The sequence below is a fragment of the Panthera pardus genome, unplaced genomic scaffold (genome assembly GCF_024362965.1).
Source record: "Panthera pardus isolate Hobbes unplaced genomic scaffold, ASM2436296v1 HiC_scaffold_11, whole genome shotgun sequence".
In the NCBI taxonomy this organism is placed as follows: Eukaryota; Metazoa; Chordata; class Mammalia; order Carnivora; family Felidae; genus Panthera; species Panthera pardus.
In genome coordinates this window covers 54796456-54817547 of record NW_026526666.1, presented here as the reverse complement: position 1 = coordinate 54817547, position 21092 = coordinate 54796456, and the positions used below count along the sequence as shown (strand labels likewise).

At 36.0% G+C, this 21092-nt stretch overlaps 1 protein-coding gene across 4 annotated transcripts in view; it reads right to left on the bottom strand.

The window, feature by feature from the left end:
- Positions 1–21092, bottom strand: part of ITGB3BP (integrin subunit beta 3 binding protein) — a 72359-nt gene that overhangs the window by 4352 nt on the left and 46915 nt on the right. For 2 of the 4 annotated variants that reach the window (XR_008419365.1, XM_053894489.1), the window contains exons 5-9: positions 11823–11901; positions 11284–11380; positions 10773–10832; positions 4446–4496; positions 3744–3763 (exon numbers count right to left, since the gene is read on the bottom strand). Coding sequence is in view for 3 of the 4 variants with exons in the window: in XM_053894489.1 (XP_053750464.1) it covers positions 4447–4496; positions 10773–10832; positions 11284–11380; positions 11823–11901 (286 nt within the window). In the remaining variant the exon portion in view is untranslated. The remainder of the gene's footprint in view (positions 1–3743; positions 3764–4445; positions 4497–10772; positions 10833–11283; positions 11381–11822; positions 11902–21092) is intronic. The other 2 variants (XM_053894493.1, XM_053894495.1) reach the window with 2 other exon arrangements.

Sequence of the window (21092 nt, the reverse complement as noted above, 5' to 3'; positions counted from 1 at the left end):
AAGTCTGAACTTATTAAGCCTAGTGATCATAACTGTCGATGAAGTGGTTGAACCTACTGTTCAATCGTTCTGCTTTTCTGCCTTTTTGTTCATGTTGTTCTCTCTGCCTCGTATGTTTATACAGCCCATCAAAATTACCCGTTTTTCAAATTCAAGCTTCTTAGTAAAGTACAAAGTTTCCATTACTAGGGTCTGGAAGGTCCTCTGTCAGACATAATGTAGAGTGAAATAACTAGAATTGATTTTCAAAGAATGAACTCTTAAATAACGACCTAATCACTCCATCCTGAGGTGATGTATGTCTGTTGTATATTCCTATACTATTGCTTATTCTTCATTTGGTTCTTAGGAGGTCTGAAGAGGAAGGAACTGTCAATTATTCTGCTCTCTATACTCCATGGAGGAGTGACAAACTTGACTGGCCAAAGTCCAGAACATTGGTCCACATTTTGCCAGTAATATTATATGTCACTCTTTTTACACAACACTCTTTCCCATTACTTAGTTTCCCTTTCACTGTCTACTCTCAAGTCCAATGCATCTTTGTGCTTCCTAATTTCATGTTGTAAAGAGACCAGCCCATTTTATCTATCTCGTCTGCAATCAAGCATAGGCAGGTCTATTTCAAAGTTCCGGCTTTCTCCTCAGGTTCAAGGTTTAGATTCACAGGATTCAAGATTTAGACTCAGTGTGGGAGACAGGAGGTTCCATTTCTGCCTTAGGCACAATCTATATTAGTTACCCCAAGTTTCTGCCAGAGGATCTGCCATGTTGGAGGTTATCAATTCCTCCAACTAATTAAGTTGATACTTGGATCCTCATTGGACTCCTAGTCCCTTTTTGTACTTGCTATTGGTCAGAATCCTGGAAAGAAGAGGGGAGAGAGGTCTGAATTTGTACTGCTTATTATAGTTTGCCTTATATTATTATCATTTTATGTGTATAATATTAATCTTGTATCTTTAGCTTGACTACTAGGTTTTAAAAGGTTGGCATTATGCAAGTGCTTTGTTTATACTAAGCCATATACTTTTGTTAACCAAATGATTTATCCAATTGTTTCTAGATGAAGTATCCCAATATCTCCTGCAGTATCACCTATTACTATTTAACCCACACCATGCTTCCACCATCCCTTTGCTGGTCTTTGTATGTCTGTGACCCATAGGTTGCTGCCTCTCTTACTCACAGTATCTCTTATTCTAACATGATTTTATAAAGGCTTTGTTCGTTAAAGGCTCTGGGAGTGAATCTGTATGGGTTATTTCCCCCAGTAAATAATAGAGGTCAGGAGGAATAATCACTGAAGTGTGAAAGGGCAGGAGCTGATGTGCAGACAGGGAAGCTGGCCACAACGGTATCAGGAGTACTGTGACTGTCAGAGGTTTCTAGGGCACAGGCCAAAATGAGAGAACATGGAAGAGAGACCTGAGGAAGCCTAATGTAAGGCGAGTTATAAGAAGGTTTTGAAATACGGGTAAGTTTTTGACAATGACGGGAAAAACGTATGTCAAGCAAAGGAGACAAGAACAAAGATAAGGGAATGAGAAAGATTCTCTCTGAGGAATGTGCCTGAAGAATGGTGCATAATCTGGACTGAGGCACAAGGACAAGGAAAGCTGTGGTCACATGAGGGAGAGTTCTGAATGTCAGTATAAATTTGATTTTACTGTGAACGTGGTAGAGTGATACCTTCTTAAGCATAATTTGTCCAGTAGCAGAACAGGCTGTAGGGGAAAGGGAGCAAGGGGCAGAGAGGCAGGTTACCATAGGGAGGATAATATGGGTGAGAGGTAATGAAGGAATAAACTAGTGCAGGGGTCATGGAAAGGAGAGGTAAACATTTTCGGAAGTGATCTAACCTGGCAGCAGTTGGGTACGAGGCCACAAAAAGGGACAGAAATTTGAGGTTTTGAGTCTTATCACTGGATGAGTGTAATCCCTAGAAAAAACAGAATGAGGAAGAATTTGGGGGGGGGGGAATAATAAAAATCAGCGCACCTGGGGGACAATATATGGCAGCTGAGCTTGTGGGTTTACAGCTCAGGAGGTCACAAATTGATTTGGAAACCATATACAGTACTACACTAAGGTGAGAACTAAAGCCAAGGAATGGGTGAGATCACGAAGAAACTGCCCAAAACACAATCAAAAGAACCCAGGGAAATGCCTCAAAGGTGAAGTCCAGTTTCATTTCTTTGTCTTTTCCCTCCACTGCTTCCCACTGAAAAGGAAGTTGAGTGGTAGGTCAACTTTCATTCTTTCAAGTCTTTTGAAAGTACTACTCAAGTTAAAGACTCAGAAGAACATGCCTAATGTGTGATGATCTTGGGGCACCTGGGTGGCTCAGCCAGTTAAGTGTCTGACTCTTGATTTTGGCTCAGGTCGTGATTTCATGGTTGGTGGGATTGAGCCCCATGTTGGGCTCTATACTGATAGCATGGAGCCTGCTTGGGATTCTCTCTCTCTCTCTCTCTCTCTCTCTCTCTCTCCCTCCCTCCCTCCCTCCCTCCCTCCCTCTCCCTTTCCCTCTTCGTCTCTCTCTCTCTCCCCCTCTCTCTCCTTCTCTCTCCCTCTCTCGCTGCCCTTCCCCTGCTCCCAGTCTCTCAAAACAAACATTAAAAAAAGAAAAACATGTGATGATCTTTACTAGAATCCAGCAACACAAAGCTATTCCCAGCACGCCTTAGTTACCTGAAGTTCATGGATGAGACTGTCATGTACTAAATGCATATGTTCTCTGCCAGATGTATGACTGTCTTCTAATAGTTTCTGTTGGATTTCCATGAACCAGAAATTGTATAAAATGTTTAGTCCTATGTGTGTATATGTATATATATTATATCCTTCCTGTTTAATGGGATCTAAAACCTTTGACCAATAGAGAAACCTGAAAATCACAGATCACTATTGTGAGTGAGCAAAGCACCGTCTCTAGCACCAGACTACTCAGGTTAGTATCCTGGCTTTGCCTCTTAGGTAATTCTGGGACAAGGTATTTACATTTTTTTAAATGTTGATTTATTTCTGAGAGAGAGAGATAGAGCGTGAGCGGGGGAGGGGCAGAGAGAGAGGGAGACACAATCCGAAGCAGGCTCCAGGCTCTGTGCTGTCAGCACAGAACCCGACATGGGGCTTGAACTCACAAACTGCGAGATCATGACCTGACCTGAAGTCGGACACTTAACCAAATGAGCCACCCAGGTGCCCCAGGACAACCTCTTTGTGCCTCTGTTTCCTCACCTATAAAATAAAGATATAACTATATATCATGTAAGTTGTTGAAAAGGTTAAATGGAATATATATAAAGTCTGGCACATTGACAGTACTCAATTAGTGTTAGCTATTATTATAAACTATTATTTGTAGTGTACAACAGAATAAACATTCTAATGAATGAAATTGACACAATTTTGTGTATAAGATGCTTTGCAAATATTTTTAAAACAGCTAGTTTGTTAGGAAGCTAATACTAATAATTTTAAATACCATTTCCAAAGAAATGGATTGTCAGTATAGAATTCATTTTGCATTAACTTTTTTCCTAAGAGATAGCAGGCAACATCTGGTTAGCTTCTAAGAATCTTAATTAATATTGATGCCACTAAGTCTGAGATAGGCTAGCTCTTCATGCGAGCCTTCAGTTATAGGTACATTAGACACTAATATCACATTATGACTCATACTGCTTCTAGCTAATATGTTATAATAAGCTAGTTATAAATCTATCATTTTTACTTATATTGCTGAATCCATAGGGAACTGTTGTGAAGGAAAGATACAACTAATTAATATATAATTATTTACTTAATTTAGCACATTTCCAAATTCAAAGACTTGTTATATCTTGTTCAGTCACATGTGTCCTACAGAAACTATAACCCACCTGTCAGTATCTAATTAGTTATTTATACTAAAGGTGCTAAATTAAGAGCCCCCTTTACACTCACCTAAAAATATGTGCTAGCTGATCAGCCTAGCTGATGGTGTTCTTTTCAATCAGCCTCTAACTCATACATCTTGTCAGACTGTCCTCTTATTTATAAAATTAGATTATAATTTCAACAACAGCTCCAAAGTTCATGTTCCTATTTTCTTTATAGACAGTACCAAATTTGGTAATGTAAATAAAATGTTTCCACATGAACAAATCAATGAAATTTAACAAGGCTAACCTTAATTAGAAAGGTGAAACCCTGGGGTGCCTGGGTGGCTCTGTTGGTTAGGCATCTGACTTCAGCTCAGGTCATGATCTCACAGTTTGTGAGTTTGAGTCCCCTGTCAGGCTCTCTGCCGTCAGTGCAGAGCCGGCTTCAGATCCTCTGTTTCCCACTTTCTGTGCCCCTCCCCTGCTCATGCTCGCTCTCTCTCTCTCTCTCTCTCTCTCTCAAAATTGAATAAACATTTAAAAAAAAAAAAAAAGAAAAGAAAGGTGAGACCCTACCTCAGTTTAAAATGCCTTTAAGGAATTCATAGCTGTCAAGATGATAAAATTCTGTAAGAAAGAAAAGTGTTTTTTTCAAAAAACAGCTTAAAGTAAGTTGTCACAGTATATGATGCAGAATAAATGCTGAATAGAATGAAATTAAAGAGCCTAAACATGAAGTTTTATTTTACATTATAAATAGCTTTGGCGCTATAAATTCTCATTTCAACATCTTACTGATTTGCCTAATTCTGAAACATATATTTAAGAATTTAGGATAGAAAGTGCTGAGTGGGAGAGAGCCAAAGCATAAGAGACTCTTAAAAACTGAGAACAAACTGAGGGCTGATGGGGGGTGGGAGGAAGGGGAGGGTGGGTGATGGGTATTGAGGAGGGCACCTTTTGGGATGAGCACCGGGTGTTGTATGGAAACCAACTGGACAATAAATTTCATATATTGAAAAAAAAAAAAGAAAGTGCCAAAAAACTTATTATTATTATAATACATGCTTATCCTTTATTATAATTACTTATCTTCTGTGACAGATTCTATAATCCTGAGGGCAGGACCAGGTCTGTCTGGTTCCTTAGTATATCACCAATGCTAGAACAGTGCCTGGCTCACAAGAGGCATTCAAAAAGTATGAAATGGATGAGGCACGTAAGGAGATAGCAATTTCTAAGTATTTGAAAATATTTACTTTCCTTTAAGAAATTCTTAGAATGGCATTTGTTTTTATTCATTCATTGAACATGCACTGTGGATCTTCTATCCAGGTTCTATACGAGGCTCTGAGGCTACAATATAGAGATACGACTTTTGTTTGTTTGCCAAGGAGGAGCCCGGAAGGAGCCCTGTAACCAGACAATTACAATATACTGCGACACTACAACGCTATACATTTATAAACATTCAGACAAGTGTTGTAGAAGCCTAGAAGAGGAAGCAATTTCGTTTTACCTAGGTGAGCTGGGGAGAGTCACAGAGGATGTGACATCTGAGGCTGACCTTAAAGAATGAGCAGGAGTTCGCTAGACAGAGAAGGAAGAAAGAGCAATCTAGGTAGAGAAAGGAGCAGGAAAGGCCTGGAGTTCTGAGAGATTCCAGAGGGCTGAAGCATAAGGTGTGAACAGTATGAATTAAAATGACTTCTTTCCTCCTATATGAGGTCTGAGCTAGAGGAAAAATCACCTAATACTTACTTTTCACAGAAATCTTGCTTTAACTACTTAATTAGTTATATAACACTATAAATATCTGCTTTATTATTCTCCATATGTGTTTAAAATACATAAACCACTTAGAGAATTTATCTAACTCTTTTTTGAGGAGCTTTCCTGACTACTCTAAGAGTTAAAATGGGGGAAAAAATGTTCACCTGTCAGGTGACATAAAACCAATTTCTACTAAATGTGCCAGAATAATTTTTCTCCACCTCAAAAACGGTTAGTCTTCAGTCTGTTCATTACTGTCTTTTTATAGTATTTTTATTTAATAAAACCTATTAAGACTACCATACAAATCTCTTTACTTATGCTTTTATCTTTTAACTGATCAATTTTTATATTGCTGACATCCCTTCTTCACCATTTGCTCATTTAAAAATTCATAGTATGTGAGATATGTCTCTGGAGAAAATGTCTATAAAATTTGTTACAGCTGGCAAATGTGTATGAGTCAGTGATAGCACATGACTAAATGCTTCACAGAAAATAAAATTTGTTTCTGTAGTAAGCAGAACTGTTTAAATGTTATTTATTTTTATGTTTCAAAGAAAATATATTGTGAAGTGCTGCATTGATTTAATACGCAACAATGTCTGTGTACATGCTGTAGAAGGAAAATTTATGAAACCTTTGCACAACTCCTTTAATTGAATTTTCCAAATCTCTCACCACACACAAATAATCAATATCTTCTGCAGAGAAAACCAGTCAGAATTATTACTGTCTTTCGTTTCAATTTTGTTGTCATCAGCACATACGGAGCACCTGGATATTCGTAACGTCTGATACAAGTTATTTACACCTCTTAAGCACATAATTGCTATTAAGTGAGTTCAAATCTATGGTTTAATTTTTTTTTACGGATTATTTAAAATATAAAAGTGATCATACTTCTAGAGAAGTATACAAAAATTTAAATCATGGAAAAAATTATTTAAAAGGCTTTGAAAAGTAATAAATCAGTTTGTTTTTCCTTAAATCCTAGACAAATCTCAAGTAAGCAGTCAAAATGTATCCCCAAAACAGTGATGAACAGTGTAAAATAAGAGCATTAACATTATTAATAGGAAAACTATGAACCATGTACAACATACATGAAAATTGAATCCTGATACAGAGCTGAGGACCACAGTTGTACATTAATGTATATCTGTGTCACCAAAACTAATACCTCCATTTTTTATCTCCAGATAAACCAAGAACGTTAAGACATAGGAAGGAATTTTTGTTGTTTCTTCTAAAGCTCATCATGTCTAAACTTCAGACTCCAGTGCTTTTAAAACTGAAGTATTTGTCTGAAAAAAGATATTGTTTAATGTTAAGGTATGAAAAACTAAAAGGGTAGTAGTCTTCTAGGGAGTGAAATCACTTGGCCGACATGATAAATGCTTTTTCAAGACTGAGTGGAGGAAAGAACAACATAATTTTAAGTTAAAAAATACTTCAGTGGATGGTTGGAATGAAAAGGCAGTATCAAACTACTTTATAGTCTTAGAACAGAAAGAGTTTAAAATTTGTCCTCTAGTCCAAGAATCTGAAAACTTTAAAATCCTATAACCCAGATGAATTTTACAATGTAAGACAGTAAGTTAGCTAAAGAAAACAGAAACATAGTTTGTGCTTTTCTTTTGAAGGCCACAGCTAGAAATTCTGAAATATTTTGTATTACAAACAGCTGAGACAATCAACTTTTTTGAACAATGTAAAGTTCAGATGGTTACATTTCATTTCAAATATGCATACTGCAACCTACACAATTATTCTCAAAACAGATAAAATATGTTTTGGACTAAAGCTAAGTGTCTAGATTTCATATCTTGGCAATGGCTCTACAATTTGCTTACATTCTTTTCAAAAACATTTTGTTTACTGGAAGTACTGGTCATAGACAAACAATGATGGTATTTTCTAATATCTGCAGAAAAAATGAAAATACTAAGTACTATATAATGCCATCTATTGACTTGGGAATATCTGTATTAAGTTGTTTTAAGTAGAGGTTGATTATATAAAGTAAATAAATTTCATGCCTTACCATGTGATGATAATGTGACATTCCATCTGTATCAACTCACTGAATGGTCATGTTTTAAATCTTCAGCATAACAAATTAAGAATAATTATGAAAATTCACATCCAAATCTAACAGAAAAAGGACCTTTCATATCATTATTTTTCTAAGAGTCATAAAGCCAATATTATTTAGGAAAGTGAGGTTAGGCTTACTTCCTAAGTAACTGAAAAAAGAAAGAAAGCTTTCCTTTATTTAAGAAAATGGTACTTAGCAAGAGAGATCCTCTTTTATTCATATACTCTATCAAAGCATTCCCTGATTTGCAACGTCCAGTTCTTTTCAAAACTATGAAAATCTCAGTGTACCTTTTAATGTTATTGTGTATGTTTTAATTTTCCCTGAATGTTACATAAAGCCTTAAGAATGTGTGTCAGATGTCTATTTATTTAAATCACTAAGCATGTTATTTTTACAATTATACTGCTCTGCCTGTCATAAAGACTGCAACGGATGCCAAACAAGCTATTTTTCCTGACATGGAAAAATAAATAGAACTAAAGGACCAAGCTGAAGGGGCAACAATAGCATAAGTGCTGGAATTTTCCTCATATTGTCTATTTTAACTATCCTAGGAAAATTTTATGAGAATCTGAAGGACATTCTTTTGATAGTAAAACAAGTAATTTTTTTCTTAAAAAAAATTTTTTTTCAATGTTTATTTATTTTTGAGAAACAGAGAGAGACAGAGAGTAAGTGGGGGAGGGGCAGAGAGAGAGAGGAAGACAGAATCCGAAGCAGGTTCCAGGCTCTGAGCTGTCAGTACAGAGCCTGATGCAGGGCTCGAACCCATGAAATGTGAGATCATGACCTGAGCCAAAGTCAGACGCTTAACCAACTGAGCCACCCAGACGCCCCTGTTCTTATTTTCATTCAGTACCTAATAAAACAAATCCCATACATATTATGGGAGTTGTTTTTATATTATATAATTTCTAATATTATGAATATTCCCAAAACATTTTAAAATTTAAACAATTCTAGATAATAGCATAGTAAAAGAAAGGAGTACATTAGAAATTTCTATAAAAAGCTGAAGGCTTGATCCCTAAATAAGGAATGTATATACAAAGCAAATTAGTTTCACATGCCAAAGCACTAGCAAAGTCCTCGTAAAATGAATGTGTAAATAAAAGGGGTTAAAAATTAACTCAGCAAAAAAGTTATACACAAATATACATATATACATATATACATATATGTATATATACATATATGTATATATGTATATATATATATATATATGTATGTGTTGGTGTGTTATCATCTTTAATCAAAAACAAAATAAAACCACCAAAATAAAAAATATATATATTACGAACCAGAGAGAGAAAGAAAAACACTCAGTAAAAATACTCAAACTCATATTATAAAAAAAGTAACCTTCAAAAGATTTTTCAGACAACAATACTTTTAAAAAATTAGTTAAAAGGCTAACGAAGATTTGAATAAACTCAGGAAATATAAGAGCTAAAGCAGCTCTTGCCAAGAAACAGAAACAGAAGATGACATATATTGTGATATATATAGATATAAAATATATATCTATATACATAGCTACTACATATTTTATGTATCTAAATTCAGTTTTCATTTACACCACAACAAATATTCAATTCTTATTAGAAATTTTAAAACATGATTTAGTCACAGGATCTCCTTTATACATGAACAAACACTTGGCCCTTAGGGAAGGCCTGGTAAAGGGCAAGTCAGTTTTAATGCCTAAAATACTAGAAAATAGTTTTAAGGCTGGTCATGTATATACACAAAGAATTGGTATATACTAGATAACTGAAAGGAGACAACTTTTTACCACATGTCTTAATAAATGTTCAGGGAGGGAAAAAATACTTTTGGAAATTTTTTTTCCCATTATTAAAATGATTCACTTATTTATTCTACAACTTTCCCTTCCTCATTTCTCAAAACTTGGTGAAAGCCAACTATGTAAAGCCTAATTGTAGTCAATTCTAGAAAATTACAGATTAAAAAAAAATATTCATACCACTGGCACAGAATATAAAGAAGAGAGATTTCCTCTAGATGGGAAATAATAATCATTACAATTTCCCATTATGATCCTCTAAAATTTCTCATGTTAAAGGAGACTAAAACCACTGAAATCCAGTTACACATTATAATCAAGTTTCACAGTATAGGAGGGAAGAGACCTCAAGTCTTTTCTAAGAGCTGCTTTCATGTTCTTAAATTCTTGCGATCACGGCGGAAGTTAGCTGCTCAACTGAAAGGCTCAGGAAGCCTGCTCAGCTCTCTTCCCACATGAGTTCTGGAGGAGTACTGCCAGGGCGCTTGCCCTGTATTAATTACCCAGGTGGCCTCGGAAGTAAGCAGCAGGGAATCCCAACACTTCCCGCGGCAGTCTCACCACAGACTTGTTAAAGATCCTAAATAATCCTAAATATAGTCTCATATACTAGATTGGCTGAAGTGGTTTCAGTTATGCCTCATATGTTTGCAGGGATTGCAAAATGGCATTGATGTCAGTAATATTAAAATGATCCTTCTTAAGTTGGTCTAAAGGTTTTAATATTTTATAGTCCACGATCATTTTGCTTACTGAGGTATGGATATGCATGTGTTATGGGAAAACCTGCTAATTTCGTTTCCCATACTGTGAAATGCTCAGAGGCATATGGGTTCACAGTAGATCAAACATCATTAATGCTCTGAAAGTTTTCAGAACACTGGTTACCGAGTAACTTTTTATGCAATGTATAATCCTAATTCAACACCAAAAATTGTTATATATTAATGCATTGTTGCCCCTATTTGTCTGTATTCTCAAGAACTTTTAATAAAAAGACCAAATTTAAATCTTAAACTGAAAATTGTATTTCAAAAGATATTTTAAAAGTTTAATCATCAGGGAAGTTATCATAGTCTGCCAAATCCAGTATAAGGTTTTTCAAACGGGATTCATGATTTTTTAGATCACACTAAAAAAGGGCTCATGATGATTGGTTTTAAATGGTGAAATGAGATGAAAGGATCTTTTTTTTATAAATTAAAACACAACTCTTTACCTTTGTTGGGAGGTCCTGAACTCTTCTTTTCAAAGAGTTTTTGTTTTGTTACTTTTGTCACTAAAAAAAAAAAAAAAAAAAAATCCCATGTTAAGAACTAATGTGGAATGCAAATAATTTCTCATCTTAGAATAACTTAATGAAAAAAAATAATTGTAAGTAATACACATAGATTTCAAGTACAAAATGCAATACCTTATTTTATCTTCCTTAAATAATGAGCACCAAATTTTTAAAAAGCCTGATATTCATTTGCAAAGGCATATTCTTTCCCTTCATATTCAGCAAGAATCCCTGAAATAACATATCGTGGTAAAAGATATATGGCTTCTGATTTTCTAAATAATATTTTCAATACATGTCCAGTAGTGCCATAGATAAAAAAGTCTATCAGATTTAAATATGGGAAAAACTATTAGGCTTATCTCTAAAATTGAGAATATTAGAATACATATATAAGTTTGCAAATAAGGAATGGAGATGCCATTGAAAACTCATGAATTTTTCTTACTTAGTTCTTTCGTTTTCTGCATTTCTTTTTGTAAGAAGAAACATGACATACGGGAGATACCAATGAGCTTTCCAAGCTCTCTACTGCCCTCCAAAGCCTAAAAGAAAGACATCTTAAATGAGTTAAGTTCTCTAGAAATACAACATTGCTGACAAGTCTAGTAAAAATACAGTTTACTGTTTCTTTCATCTGAAAAACTTGAATTCTGTGGTAGGAAGTTTAACTTTTTTTCTGGTAGGTCAACTACTGCAAGCTTTAAAATGCCTGAATAAAAATAATTTATTAAAAACACTAAACAAGATCCACAAATTTACTTTTAAATGTGAAAAAGCCAGATCTTACTAAAATATTATGGTTAATTAATGTTCATATAAGAAAAGAAATTCCTACATAAAAAGTAACTAGACATATTCCCTGTAAGTTCTTTCCTGGATTGGATTCTCCAATTTAGGGCTTCTTTCCTATCTTCTTTTTTCAAATGGGGTAGGAGATATATGAAAAATTATACATCTCAAAGGAAAAAAAAAAAAAAAGCAAACCTGTATACTACTTAAATTTTGCATTATTTCCAGGATTTCTTCTGATGATTTTTCAACTTGAGACAGCAACACCATGAATCTATAAATGAAAAAATATACATATTTAGCAAGATCAGCATTTAAACACAGCACGTCATTTTCACAGCTTTAATTCTTTTTAAGAGATCTTAGGTTCATTTTTCTAATTCTTTTCTTTAAAAAGCGGTAGAAGATGTAAATGTTCCTCCATCATTCTTTCATCCCTTTACAAACACAGTGTATGTGACCAATCACCCTATCTTTGGGATTTTCGCTGAGCAGTGGGAGAGGATGTGAAGATGTGGTTAGTTGGCTTGCTCCCTTCTCAAAGTGAACACTAATACACCATCGAAATCTGTGAGTCAGTGTTACCCAGTAATTTTTGTAATAGAAAAAGAAGTTTTATGGGTTTCATATATTTCAGTGTGAAAAAGATTACAAAGGCACTCTATTAAATTTGGAAACAAAGAAAACTTCACTTGTAATCTTATCTACAGAACCTATCTCTAGTTAGCATGTTACCATACTGGAAAAATTCTCTTAGGTTTTTGTTTTATTTTAAATTTCTATAACTTTATATCATACTTTCTGCCCTTAATATAATATTACATATTTGTTTTTGGCCACATCACCCATATGTTTATAATTTAAAGGCTGCACAATATTGTACCTAGTAAACATACCAAAGATGATTTAACCATTCCCTTGTTCTTGCAGTTTTAGTGTCTTTTCCAATTTTATATAGTCTCATAGCTGCATATGATAATCCATATCAGTGCAGTCTAATAGAAATAAAATGTAAGCCACATATGTAATTTAAAGTTTTCTAGTAGCCACAATAAAAGAAGTAAAAAGAAATAAGTGAACTTAATTTTAATAATATATTTTATTTAACCAATATATCCAAAGTATTATCATTTCAACATGTAATCAATAAAAATTATTCATGAGATATTTTATGCTTTTTTTTTTTCAATATATGAAGTTTACTGTCAAATTGGTTTCCATACAACACCCAGTGCTCATCCCAAAAGGTGCCCTCCTCAATACCCATCACCCACCCTCCCCTACTTCCCACCCCCCATCAACCCTCAGTTTGTTCTCAGGTTTTAACAGTCTCTTATGCTTTGGCTCTCTCCCACTCTAACCTCTTTTTTTTTTTTTTTTTTCCTTCCCCTCCCCCATGGGTTTCTGTTACGTTTCTCAGGATCCACATAAGAGTGAAACCATATGGTATCTGTCTTTTTCTGTATGGCTTATTTCACTTAGCATCACACTCTCCAGTTCCATCCACATTGCTACAAAAGGCCATATTTCATTTTTTCTCATTGCCACGTAGTATTCCATTGTGTATATAAACCACAATTTCTTTATCCATTCATCAGTTGATGGACATTTAGGCTCTTTCCATAATTTGGCTATTGTTGAGAGTGCTGCTATAAACATTGGGGTACAAGTGCCCCTATGCATCAGCACTCCCGTATTCCTTGGGTAAATTCCTAGCAGTGCTATTGCTGGGTCATAGGGTAGGTCTATTTTTAATTTTTTGAGGAACCTCCACACTGTTTTCCAGAGTGGCTGCACCAATTTGCATTCCCACCAACAGTGCAAGAGGGTTCCCGTTTCTCCACATCCTCTCCATTATGCTTTTTTTCAAAATCCGGTATGTACTTTATATTCATAGCACATCTCATTTCAGACTAGTCACATTTTAAATGCTCATTAGCCATGTGTGGCTGGCTAGTGACTACTGTTTCAGAGACCACAAATCTATACTATTGATTTTATGAGAGAAACTAGAAATTCTATTTAAATGCTTTTCAAAATCACATCAGTGTTATCTATTAACATTTCTGTGCTATTACAAATAAGACAAATATGTTAAATTTTCATACATGATGAATAGGTACAGTATGTTTCAACCAAGTAAAATAGATTAATTAAGTATGCAAACAAGGAATGGAGAGACAGTTATTTATGCAAAAGCTAAAACTTAGGTAAGGAAAATGAGAGAGCATGTGTACGTCAGTAGGGGAGGGGCAGAGAGAGAGGGAGAGAGAATCCAGGCAGAGCCCGACTTGGGGCTCAAACCCATGAACTGTGTGAGATCATGACCTGAGCTGAGATTAAGAGTCAGATGCTCAACTTTAACTGAGCCACCAAGGTGACCCTATTATTATGTACTTTCAATTAAAAGTCACTTGTCTAAGGCCTTGCTTGCTTACCACCTGAACTTCAGTTGGAGAGAGAGTGTCATAAAGGAATTCCAGCCCCTTCCACTGAGCTCTGAGAGTCTGAAGGAGCAAGAGGTTTTAAATGACTCCCATTCAGGGCTGGGAACCTCCAGACTCCCCTACATTATACCAATGATCACCAACTACCTCAGGGGGCTATAGCTGAGGCAAATGCGTTACTTCACTATGAGAAGCAATCCTAAGGGTTCTTTACCTTGCATTCTTTTCCTGGGAGGACTGAAGTGATGGAGCCTCTCTACACTGTCTTACCATACTTTAAGGAACTGATGATATTCCCTGTTGACCCTCATGGAATTGTGTGGGGGTGGGTCCTGCAGCGTTGCCATCTTGAATGACTCCAAGAAGCTTTGTTCAGATAGAGTAAGATGTGAATGGTGTCCCCAGGAGTTGTGCAATGTAGCATCCCAAAAAGACCTGTTAGCAATTCTCTCTCAAGTTAAGATATTATTGAGGGGCTCAGCTAAGCAAACTGTTATTGACAGCCTTGGAGAGCTGTAGGAACTGAGTATCAAATATCTGGGGAAACTGTTTTTTAAGATATCCTTCACATGCGTAAGCTGCTTTTGGAGGGAAACTTGTCTTCACTGCAAGACCAAGTAAACTGGTGGACACTATTATTTTATTTTTTTATTCCCATTATTTTATTTTTTTTAATTTAAATTTAATTTAATTTTTAGGCAATGTGGCTAAACTCATATGTGGCTCAAACTCATGACCCTGAGATCGAGAATCACATGCTTCACTGACTGAGCCAGTTAGGTGACTCCCCTCTTTATTTTAATCTCTTTTCCTCTCCTCCTCCTCCTTTTACTTCTTCCTAAATGAAATCAGCTCCTCCCATCTTGATGGCAACCAGTTTCTTAGAATAGGTACGCACATACGCGCACACACACACACACACACACACACACACACACACACACTTCAAATCATCATGTTATACACTTTAAATACATACAATTTTATTTGTTAATTATACTTCAATAAGGCTGGGGATAATTACAAATAGAAAAAAGAAGGTTAATTACTCAGCCCGTTAACCTTCTGCCACACACATGTCCTTCTAATGTGCAATCCTGGATTTCCTACCTATTTTCTTTACTTTCTGGACTAAGCTATGAACGCTACGAAAATTTTACAGCAGTATTGATGGTCAATATTATAAGTACATATATGATTTGCTGGGTCCTTGATGCTGTTTAACTCTCCTTTTACTTAATTTAACAAATACTCTTTTTTTTCACAAATCAAAAAAATGCTCAAAATAATGGTCTGATACAGTCTCTACTCTTCAATACCGAAATTAAACTCTTATATTCAGATTTCTGCCTTACTACTCTACCGACACTCTCAAAGGCTACAAATGAACTTTTAATTAATTCCATTACTAAAAACTTATATCAAAGTCACTACCTGTAAGAGACCGTTTTTGTATAAAATCTCAAGAAACCTGCAAGTTATGTGAACGTTAAAGGGACAAAATCCCAAGCACCTGGGTGGCTTAATCGGTTAAGCATCTGACTTTGGCTCAGGTTGTGATCTCATGGCTGTGAGTTTGAGCCCTATGTCAGGCTCTGTGCTGACAGCTCAGAGCCTAGAGCCTGCTTTGGATTCCGTGTCTTCCTCTCTTTCTGCCCTTCCTCTGGTTGCGCTCTCTAAAAGGAAAGGAAAAAAAAAGGGACAAAATCCTCAGGTTTTTCTTTACCCTCCTAATACTTTCTATGTCTTATACAGAAAAAGGTAAATAGGTCACGGAACCTCTATTTATCTAATTAATTCTATTTATCTAAACTGATTATTTTGGATGACCGCTGGACTGTAATAATGAAATATATTGCTAAATTTTTTTTGAGCTCTTTCTAAAGTCAAAACACTATACTTGTTACTTTATAAGCTACAAGCTATATTCTAACCTTTAAAATAACTCTCTGTGGTAAATATTATCTCCATTTTACAGATATGGAAACCAAAACACAAATTATTTAATTATTCAGGGTTAAACAATAAGGAACATAGTCAATGTGCATTCTTTGGGATTTTCTTTTTTTTTTTTTACATATATTTTTTACACTTGATCTTAGCCAAAAGGCCGAGAAGCGATTTTTACATATATTTTTTAAATCTAAATTTTAGTTAACATGCAGTGTAGTACTGGTTTCAGGAGAATTCAGTGATTCATCACTTATATACAACACACAGTGCTCATCACAAGTGCCCTCTTTAGTACCCATCACCCAGTTAGCCCATCCCCCATCTACCTTTCCTCCAGCAACCCTCAGTTTGTTGTATGTATTTAGAAGTCTCTTATGGTTTGCCTCCCTGTTCTTGTCTTATTTTTCCTTCCCTTCCGCTATGTTCATCTGTTTTCTTTCTTAAATTTCACATGAGTGAAATTACACCGTATGTCTTTTTTGACTGACCTATTTTGCTTAGCATAATATATTCTAGCTCCATCCACATCATTGCAAATGGCAAGATTACAGTGTTTTTGATGGCCAAGTGATATTCCATTACACACTCGCACGCGCGTGTACACACACACACACACATCTTCTTTATCTATTCTTCAGTCAATGGATATTTGGGCTCTCCCCATAGTTTGGCTATTGTTGATAATGCTGCTGTAAACACTGGGGTGCGTGTTCCTCTTCAAATCTGTATTTTTGTATCCTTTGGGTGGATACCTAATAGTGCAATTGCTGGATTGTAGGGTAGTTCTAGCTTTAGTTTCTTGAGGCACCTCCATATTGCTCTCAAGAGTGGCTGCACCAGTTTGCATTCCCACCAACAGCACAAGAGGGTTCCCCTTTTCTCTCCATCCTCACCAACACTTACTCTTTCCTATGTTGTTAATTTTAGCCATTCTGACAGGTGTGAGGTGGTAATCTCATTATGGTTCTGATTTGTATTTTCCTGATGATAAGTGATGTTGGGCATCTTTTCATGTGTCTGCTAGCCATCTGGATGTCTTCTTTGGAAAAGTGTCTATTCATGTCTTCTGCCCATTTTTTTTTCTTTTAAGTTTATTTATTTATTTTGAAAGAGAGCATGTGCACGAGTGGGGGAGAGGCAGAGAGAGGGAGAGGGAAAGAATCCCAAGCAGGCTTTGATTCAGGGCTTGAACCCACAAACTGTGTGATCATGACCTGAACCGAAATCAAGAATTAGATGCTTAAGCGCCCCTTCTGCCCATTTCTCAACTGGGTTATTTGTATTTTGGGTGTTAAGTTTGGTAAGTTCTTTATAGATTTTTGATACTAACCCCCTATCTGTTATGTCATTCCCAAATATCTTTTCCTATTCCATAGGCTGCCTTTTAGTTTTGTTGATTGTTTCCTTGCTGTGCAGAGTCTTTTTATCTTGATGAAGTCCCAACAGTTTGCTTTTATTTCCCTTGCCTTTGGGGATGTGTCTGGTAAGAAGTTGCTGTGGCCAACGTCAAAGAGGTTGCTGCCTGTGTCCTCCTCTAGGATTTTGATGGTTTCCTGTCTCACATTTAGGTCTTTCATCCATTTTGAATTTATTTGCATGTATGGTGTAAGAAAGTGGTCTAGTTTCATTCTTCTGCATGTCGCCGTCCAGTTTTCTCAACACCATTTGTTGAAGAGACTGTCTTTTTCCATTGGATATTCTTCCCTGCTTTGTCCAAGATTAGTTGACCATATAGCTGTGGGTCCATTCCTGTATTTTCTATTTTGTTCCATTTATCTACATGTCTATTTTTGTGCCAGGACTGTACTCTCTCGATGACTACAGCTTTGTAATATAGCTTGAAATCTGGAATCGATGCCTCCAGTTTTGTTTTTTCAGGATTGCTTTGGCTATTCAGGGTCTTTTGTGGTTCCATACATTTTGTGGTTGCATAAATTTTAGGACTTTTGTTCTAGCTCTCTGAAAAATGCTGGTGGTATTTTTTTTTAAGTTTATTTATTTATTTTGAAAGAGAGAGAGACAGACAGAGAGGGAGGGAGGGGAAGGGGCAGAGAGAGAGAGAGAGAGAGAGAGAGAGAGGGAGAATTCCAAGTAGCTCTGCACGGAGCCTGATGTGGGTCTTGAACCCATGAACCATGAGATCACGACCTGAACCAAAATCAAGAGTCAGACTCTTAACTGACTGAGCCATCCAGGAGCCCCACTGTTGGTATTTTGGTAGGGATTGCATTAAATGTATAATGTGTAGATTGCTTTGGGTAGTACAGACATCTTAACAATGTCTGTTCTTCCCATCTATGAGCACGGAATGTTTTTCCATTTCTTTGTGTCCTCTTCAATTTCTTTCATAAGTGTTGTATAGTTTTCAGAGTATAGATCTTTTACCACTTTACTTAGGTTTATTCCTAGGTACCTTATTGTTGTCTGTAAATAGAGATAGTTTTATTTCTTCCTTTCCAAATGGATGCCTTTGTTTTCTTCCTTTCTTTCTTCATTCCCTCCCTCCTTTTCTTCCTTCCCTCTAATTGCTCTGATTAGAATTGCCAGTAAAATGTTGAACACCAGTGGTGAAAATGGGCATGGCTATCTTGTTACTGATCTTTGGGGAAAATTTTTCATTCTTCCATGTCAAAAATTTTGAACAGCTGAAAAATAAGTCTCTTAATAAATATACAGAATATAGGCATAACTTTATTTTCATTTTTAAGTTTTTGATAAGCATTTTCTTTTTTTTTTTTAAGTTTATTTTATTGAGAGAGAGGGAAAGAGAATCCCTTAGAGCAGGCTCTAAACTGTCAGCCCAGAGCCCGACACAGGGCTTGAACCCACAAACCATGAAATCATGACCTGAGCCTAAATCAAGAGTCAGATGCTTAACCAACTGAACCATCCAGGCATCCCTCCTTGATAAGCATTTTCAACTAACTCACCCCTAGAGATCCTGATTTAAGGAGAAAGTGATTCATAACTCAGATTCCTGTTGCATGACTGAATACTTAAAACACAGTAAAGAGAAACTCAGACATAGAATTCTGAACAGTGGCTACCTATCACAGTTAATTGTATACATAACATACAAATAGAAAACCCAGTTCTGGCATAATTCATTACAATGATAAAGGTTTTATTTGAATTAGTATGGAATTTTTTAAAATGTTTATTTATTTTGAGAGAGAGAGAGACAGCATAAGCAGAGAGGGGCAGAGAGAGAGAGAGAGAGAGAGAGAGAGAGAGAGAGAGAGAGGACAGAGAGAATCCCAAGCAGGCTCCACGCTCAGTGCAGAGCACAATGTGGGGCTCGAGCCCACAAACCATGAGATCATGACCTGAGCCGAAATCAAGTATTGGACGCTTAACTGACTGAGCCACCTAGGTGCCCTGAATTTTTTTTTTAAATCTAAAAAATTACCTTTATGTCTACAAGAGAATAAACCAGTGGTTAAAAATAAGCTTTATACAATAGGAGGGATTTTTGTGGTGATGGGAATGTCCCGTATCTTGACTGTGGTGGCAGATACTTGAAACTAGATGTGATAAAGTTACATAGAACTAAACACACACACACACACACACACACACACACACACACACACACACACAGAGTACATGTGAAACTTGAGAAATCTGAATAAAAATCAGTGGATTGTGGCAATGTCAATTTCCTGGTTGTAATACTGTCCTACAGTTTTGCAAGTTGTTATCATGTCAGGAAAGGGGGAAAAGGGTACACATGATCTCTATGTTTCACTTCTCACAGTAGCATGTCAATCTACAGGCTGAAAATAAGAAGTTTAATGGAAATAAACCCTACAAAAGGACGGTCACCATTATTGCATTTTCAGAGCAATGACAGTAGGCAGCAGCAAACTGCCAAGAGGAAGAAAAGCCAATGGCAGTGAATTATATAATATATTTTCCTTTCAGCATATAAAGGATATGGAAGTTCACATAAAATAGTAATGTGTAGGTGTTTGTTTATAAATGAGCTTTATTGACATGTCTCTAATGGCTTGTTTTCTGTGGAAAAACATTTAAACCTAGAACATGGAACCATATTTTCCTATTGGAAGAGTTCTTATGTTTTAAACTTGCTAAGTTGATTAACATGGTGTCATTTGAGGACAAATACATAACTGAAAAACAAAAAGCATACACAAGTATACATGGTATGCCATCTTTGTATGAAATGAGAAATCAGAAAAAAGAAATGAAAGGACTTAATTTTATAAAAATAAACATAGCAAAGGTAAACCAGAAACTAATGAATTTGGTTACCTACAGGGAGTAGGTAGAAAGAATGGGGCAGGGAATGACACTTCTCTGAACATACTTTTTTGTAAAATTTTGGCTTTTGGAACATATTAATGTTTTACAGAGTTAAAGAGTGAAATTAAATAAAAAAAGATGAGAATATTTAAATTGAGTACAAACAGAAACAGGAGAACCTAACCACTTGAAATGAATAACTAACTCTTCAAACAAACAACTAATCCAAGTAATGTGGAGAAAAAGGAACCTTTGTGTGCTCCTGGTGGGGATGCACACTGGTGCAGCCACTGTAGAAAAGAGTGTTTTTGGAAGTTCTTCAAAAAGTTAAAAATAGAACTATCCTAGTATCTGGTAATCGCACCACTGGGTATTTACCCACCCCCACCGCCCCCCCCCCCCCCCCGCATAAAAAAACACTAATTCAAAGGGATACATGCACTTTTATGTTTGTTTGTTACAGCACTATTTACAATAGTCAAATTATGGAAGCAGCCCAAGTGTCCAGTGACTGATGAATGGATAAAGATGTACATACACATATACATACAGTGGAATATTACTCAGCCATAAAAAAGAATGAAATCTTGCCATTTGTAGCAACATGGATGGGGCTAGAGAGTATAATGCTAAGTAAAATAAGTTAGTCTGAGAAAGACAGATACTGTATGATTTCACTCATACGTGGAATTTAAGAAACAAAACAAATGAGCAAAGGAAAAAAAGAGAAACCAAAAAACAGACTCTTATCTATAGAGAACAAATTGATGGTTATCAGAGGGGAGGTGGGTGGGGGGAT